Below are 6696 nucleotides of genomic sequence, written 5' to 3' on the forward strand. Positions count from 1 at the left end.
GTGTTGGCAAAGTTAGCCAAGGGCTATGTGGATGCAATCTCTAGTGGGAACGTTCCCTGCCTGGAGAATGAAGTCTTGGCCTTGGCGGAGATTGAGAACAGGGCAGCCTTGCAGGAAGCTGTTGCTTGCTATGCACAACTGATGGAGCAAAGCATGGAGCTACCCACTGAGACTCTCCAGGAACTCCTGGATGTACACAAAAAATGTGAGGAACAAGCCCTCAAGAAGTTCATGGCTCGTGCCTTTAAGGATGATAAACGTCTGTTCCAGGCTGAATTCATGGTAGGTAATAATAAGACAGCAACCTTCATAGAAGATGTTTGTTTATTTGTGTCAGAAGCATCATAATTAAAATAAGGCATACTATACCACATATAAATTAAAAAATACGATACAAGATTAAAATATGTGCGAATTAAATAGATCTTGCCCAGAAACCAGCAACATTAATTGTGTTTTGTCACACTGCTGTGAGGTCCTCAAGTGTGTACTGATGAGGACATGAAGGGCAGGTAAACATCCATGAGGCTGTCTGCATGTCACCACAATCGCAAAGTGCAAAGGCCAGGAAGGACGGGGTAAAATAGCCTCATTTGTCCAGAGTGTCTCTGGATCTTGCTGGATCCGTGTGAAGTTTATTCAAGATTTCCATCCTGCTCAACTTTCTCCAGACCCAGGTGCCAGATCCAATCATCCCGCGTTGGTTCTTGTAGCTTTCCACAGGTCCTCTATTCATAGACAGTATTTAAGGCTTATAGGTCTGTGGGATCTGGTATCCTGGCCTCCATATCTTCTGTATAAGGATGGGTACGTAGACAATATTTAAGGCCCGTGGCTCCTAATGCTTGGCCTCCAGTAGTTTCTCTATTTTTAAGAATACAGAGCATAGTATTCTTGTTATAGTTTCACACAGATTGTGTAGATTTTCTTCATCAAGTGGAGGATGGCTGCCACCAGATATTTTGCTTAAAAACATTCATGATTGCCCAGAAAGATACAAGATGGGTGCGGTTAGGAACAGCCAGTAAGACTGACAAGATGGCAAGCAATGTCATCCTCAAGCTTTTATGGACAATCATGTTCCTGCTCTAAGGCTTAAATATCCTTTTGTTTACTGTTTCTCAACCTTGGGGGCTTTAAGATATATGGACTTCAATTCCCAGAATTCTGGCTGGGGAATTCTGGGAGTTGAAGTCCACACCTCTTAAAGCCTCCAAGGTTGAGAAACACTGCTCTAGTTAAATTGAAGGAAGAGCACGAGTCATTTCAAATTGTGATGAAGTTCTGTTTAATCACGGGACATCACTCAAATTTATACAATGTACAAACATGGATTTCTTTGTTAAATCTCAGCTCTTGCTTTGTTTTGTTTATTCCTAACAGAAAACTGTGGATAGCAAAAAGGAAGAGTACTGCAGGAAAAATGAGCGGGAATCTTCTAAAATCTGTTCAGCTTTATTGAATTCACTCTCTGAGAACCTGGAGCAGAACATCAAGAACGGAAGCTACTCCCGATCTGGTGGCCACCAGGAATTTGTAAATGACCTCCAAAAAGTGGAGAAACAATTTTTGGAGACACCTAAGAAAGGAATAATGGTACAAAATGATGAGGGTTGCCAAATTAATACTCATTTTGTCGCTCTCATTTTGAGAGCCAGGCCATCCTCTGGGGAGATTGTTGGTTTACTTTGGATTGGTTTACTTTGGCAAAACTTCTTTCTCATTCTATACTGCTCCAGATTATTCTCTTTTTCCCCTTCAATCAGGGAGGGAATATCCTGAAAGAATTCCTCCAGAGCAAGGAAAACATCAGCAAAACCATCCTTCAAAGTGATGTGAGCCTTCAAGAGAAAGAGAAGGAAATAGAAGGTAAATGTGTGAACAAGCTGTTGGATGATGGTGGGATGTTGGTTCTGCTTTGAAGGTGGGAAAAGACCTATTTATCATTAAACCCATCACTCATCGGAAAAAGGCTTTCCTCTCCATTTAACTTCGTAATAGAGAGGTTTTCTTTTTCTGCCGTATTATTCAATATTTGCAAATGTACTCATATTCTCAGGTAGTCCTCAATTTACAACCATTATTTAGAGATCATTCAAAGTTACAACAACACCAAAAAAAGTGATTTGCAACTGTGGTTCCTCTCACTTAAGACTGTTAGCATTTTCACAGTCATGTGATCAAAATTTGGAGGCTTGGCAACTGGCATGTGTTTATGACTGTTGCATCAACCTAGGTTGTCATGAGCCGTGGTAGTGCAATGGTTAGAGTGCAGTACTGCAGGCTACTTCTGCTGGCTGCCTGCAATTTGGCAGTTCAAATCTCACCAGGCTCAAGGTTAACTCAGCCTTCCATCCTTCCAAGCTGGGTAAAATGAGGAATTGTTGGGGGCAATAGGCTGACTCTGTAAACCACTTAAAGGGGGCTGTAAAGCACTGTAAAGCAGTATATAAGTCTAAGTGCTAGTGCTATCTCAATTTGTGACCGTCCCAAGTGGCTTCCAACAAGCAAAGTCAAAAGGGGAAGCTGGGTTCACCTAACAACGGGGATGATTCACTCAACAACCATGTCAGAAAAGGTCATGTGGTCAGGTGATCACCATCTGTGATCTTCAATGCTGGCTTCCAACAAGCAAAGTCAATGGGGAAGCCAGTGGGAGGTTTCAAGTGGGGATTATGTGACATCATACCTAATGATGGAACTCTGTAGAGATTCTCAGTCATCCAAGTCATGGTATTTCCCAAAGGTGCTTTTTTCAGGAGGCAACTGGATTTTCTTGTTTTTTTCTTTTGAAGACATTCTGCTTCTCACCCAAGAAATTTTTTCAGCTCTGAAAGGATAGTGGGCAATGGAAGGATTTATATTCCTTGTGGACTCAGGGGGATGTGCTGTGAAGCAACAAGGAAGAACAAAACTAGTCACTACAGTTCTGCATCCTTTCAGAGGGTCGTTGAAGTCCTTGGAGGTTTATCTGTGTCCTGTGGGTCACCAGAGTAGTCTTCCTGGTTCTTGGAGTCAAAGGGTGTTCATCCCAAATTGAGCCAGCAGTGTGTAGCAGCTGCCAAAAAAGCCAACACAGTTCTAGGCCGCATAAACAGAGAGATAGAACCAAGATCACGTGAAGTGTTAATACCACTTTATAATGCCTTGGTAAGGCCATACTTGGAATACTGCATTCAGGTTTGGTCTCCACGATGTAAAAAAAGATGTTGAAACTCTGGAAAGAGTGCAGAGAAGAGCAACAAAGATGATTAGGGGACTGGAGACTAAAACATATGAAGAACGGTTGCAGGATGAAGAACGGTTGCTGGGTATGTCTAGTTTAATAGAAAGAAGGACTAGGGGAGACATGCTAGAAATGTTCCATATCTCAGGGGTTGCCACAAAGAAGAGGGAGTCAGACTATTTTCCAAGGCACCTGAGGGTAGAACAAGAAGCAATGGGTGGAAACTAATCAAGGAGAGAAGCAACTTAAAACTGAGGAGAAATTTCCTGACAGTTAGAACAATTAATCAGTGGAACAGAAGTTGCCTCCAGAAGTTGTGAATGCCCCAAAACTAGAAGTCTTTAAAAAGATGTTGGATAGCCATTTATATGGTGTAGGGTTTCCTGCCTAGGCAGGGGGTTGGACTAGAAGACCTCCAAGGTCCCTTCCAACTCTGCTATTGCATTGTATTGTATAACTAAAGTGGCTAATGATGTGATGCCAGAACTGGTGTCGCTAAGCATCCCAGTCACATGACGTTGTGGCTTATTTCGGTCCCAATTACTACAGTTGAGCCAGGACTGCCTGTATGCCAAATCTATTCACTTATCACAGTATTTGCAGACTACCAAATTGAGCCACCTTGCACACCACCTGCAGATGTTTGTCCTTTTTTTATTCCTGGTTTAGAGGAAAAAATGAAGGCCAAAGCCAAAGAACTAGAGGATGAGGTCCTGAGGCAGGAAATGAAAATGCTCCAACAGAAGGTGGAGGACCAGAAACAGAGTTATGAGATGAACCAACAGAAGCTAATGGAGAAGATGGAGGAAGAAAGGAAACAGATGAAGGAAGAGTATGAGAAGATGATGCAAAGCAAACTCAGGGTAATGCTCTCAGCAATGGTTTGTTGTAATTAGGCAGTTGGGTATTAACAAATATGCAGACTTTCAAAACAGAAAAGCAATGGATTTAGAACAAGTTTGTATACCACAAGTGCTTCTTTCTTTATTTTTGTCACTTTCTCTTCACTTCATGTCATTTTGATAACGTTGGAATACATTTATTTGCATGGGGTACATTTTAAAGTCAGTGCGACTTTATTAAAAAAAGGAAATTGTACCATCAGGGGAAGAGGGAGCATCCGAAAACTTTCTAGTGCTCAGGGGGATGTGCTGTGAAACAGCAAGGAAGAACAAAACTAGTCACAACAGTTCATAGCACTTACAGAGTTACTCTAGTAGTAAAGAAAGTCAAGGAACAGAAAGTCAAGAAAATGTTGAGCTCAATTATGATCGTAAGTCAAAGACTAATTGTATTGACGGTGAAGATATTGAAGCGGTGAATAGCTTCTGCCTTTTAGGGACCAACCATCAACAATTAAAAAAACACAGCAATCAAGAAACATGCTGTAACGCAGGGGTGTCAAACTCAATGTCATATTGATGGCCGCATCAGAGCTGTGGTTGACCTCTGGGGGCCGGGTGGGTGTGGCTCACAGGGTGGGCATGGCCAGTTTGGCACCACTCACTGGGTGTGGCTGACTGGGTAGGTGTGGCCAGCTTGACACCACTCCCCAAACTGCTGGCATATTTCCTCTTTGCATTGGGTAGATCAGGCCGAAGGGACGCGGATTGGCTGCATTTTCCAGGACAGCCCCATGTGTCAAATCTGACCACATCGCAGGCCAAATCCGGCCCACGGGCCTTGTGTTTGACACCCCTGCCATAACGGATGAGCACGTGGAAGAGGAGCAGCAAAGACCTTGGAAGAGATGTGTCTGTACCTTCAAAGCTCAGAATTGTGTATTTATTTTCATTTGATGCCTAATTTCCATTGACCTCACATGCGCCTCTAAAGGACTGGATGTGGCCCAGGAAAGAGGGGGTAAAATGGCCAAATCTATTGTTGAACCTGGTCTGCAAAACTAGTTGCATGTCTCCTTTCACTCTAATAATGATGCTTGCTCTGCCTGCAGGAACAGAAGGCTTTATTGGAAGAGGGTTTCTGGAAGGACGCAGACCAACTGAGCAAGGAAATCCAGCAGCTCAAAACCGAAAAGGAAGCTGCGGAAGGACCAAGTTGGCTCGACACAACTCTTGACTTATTTAAAACTGCACTAAATATTGCAGCACCCATACTTTCTACGGTATGTTTTAAATCGATTAAGCGTTTCTAATCCAGAACTTCTGCATGGATTTTTTAAAAAGATGTCCCCGCTTTAAGAGTTGTATAAACTTTCAGGGGTCGGGGTTTTTTTTTTTTTTAAAGAAGTGAGAAACTCAAAGTGGTCTGGCAGAAGAAAAACAAGTTAATTAGGACAATAAATAGCATTTATTGATCGATTTTCTAATCCAGATAATTTTATTTCAAGTGAAATTTCTCTCCCAGGAAGTGCCTCTACTTCCTAGAAAGGACCTGGCTGCCCTCATGATACAGTTATTTTACATTCATTACATAGATTTAAACTCATGGCGTGCAAAATCATTCTCGGACCTTAAGGATTTCTTTAAGAAGCCTGAGATTTGATTTCAAAGCGTCATGAAAGGTTTCATAAGTTGAATTCAGGCTTCATGTTAATCTCCTCCTATGATCTTGATCAAATCAAGATCACGTAATGTGTTAATACCACTTTATAATGCCCTGGTAAGGCCACACTTGGAATACTGCATCCAGTTTTGGTTGCCACAGTGTAAAAAAAGGTGTTGGGAGTGCAGAGAAGAGCAACAAAGAGGATCAGGGGAGTGGAGGCTAAAACATACAAAGAACAGCTCCTTGAATTGGGTATGTGTCAACTCTGAAGCTGGCCTGGCCGAAGCCATGTTGGAGCTTCAGTGCACTGTCACACTGGAGCTGCGGGTTAGGAAGGAGGGATTAGAGATAGCTTGGGTTTTTGTATCCATAATAAAATACTTTCTCTTGTGAACCAAGGTTTTTCTCACACGTGACCGAAAAAAGTAGGAGCATGGTCGCCAGGCAACTGGACAACATCGTGATTGGATCATGTGACAGATTCTTTGGAGTGGAGAGAAAACATTGACTTTTAATTAGGTGAAAAACAGCAGGAACCTTCAGAGCTGTTTTTCACCAGGGCTGTGCCAATATGATATATCCAATAAAGCTACTTTTGAAGGAATTCATCTGCCTCGGAGTTTTTCTTGGTATGGGTCTATTACTTGGAACTCTGACAATATGTCTACTTTAACGTAAAGAAGGAGTAGAGCAGGAGTGGGTTCCGGCAGGCACTACTGCCGGTTTGCTCATGTCCAAGCTGCATGCGTGCACGCATGCGCAGTGCAATTAAAATTGTTCTGAACATGCGCAGAACTGCAAAACAAGATGGCGCCACTGTAGGCGTTGCTGGAGAACTGGTCGCTGCCGGTGCCAGCAACCCAGGCCGCCAAACTACTACCAGTTCGGCCAAACCAGTCCAAAACGGTAGGAACCCACCACTGGAGTAGAAGTGACATGATAGCAGTGTTCCAATATCTCAG

At 42.8% G+C, this 6696-nt stretch overlaps 1 protein-coding gene across 1 annotated transcript in view; it reads left to right on the top strand.

Moving 5' to 3' along the window:
- The window catches only part of LOC116515692 (guanylate-binding protein 1-like), a 16019-nt gene extending 9792 nt beyond the window's left edge, over nt 1-6227 (top strand). The window contains exons 7-12 of the mRNA XM_032227857.1: nt 2-282; nt 1384-1596; nt 1767-1869; nt 3896-4089; nt 5181-5351; nt 6134-6227. Coding sequence (XP_032083748.1) covers nt 2-282; nt 1384-1596; nt 1767-1869; nt 3896-4089; nt 5181-5351; nt 6134-6163 — 992 coding nt within the window. The 3' untranslated portion in view covers nt 6164-6227. The remainder of the gene's footprint in view (nt 1; nt 283-1383; nt 1597-1766; nt 1870-3895; nt 4090-5180; nt 5352-6133) is intronic.
- The last annotated feature ends 469 nt before the right edge of the window (nt 6228-6696 follow it).

The sequence above is a fragment of the Thamnophis elegans genome, chromosome 12, assembly GCF_009769535.1.
Source record: "Thamnophis elegans isolate rThaEle1 chromosome 12, rThaEle1.pri, whole genome shotgun sequence".
In the NCBI taxonomy this organism is placed as follows: Eukaryota; Metazoa; Chordata; class Lepidosauria; order Squamata; family Colubridae; genus Thamnophis; species Thamnophis elegans.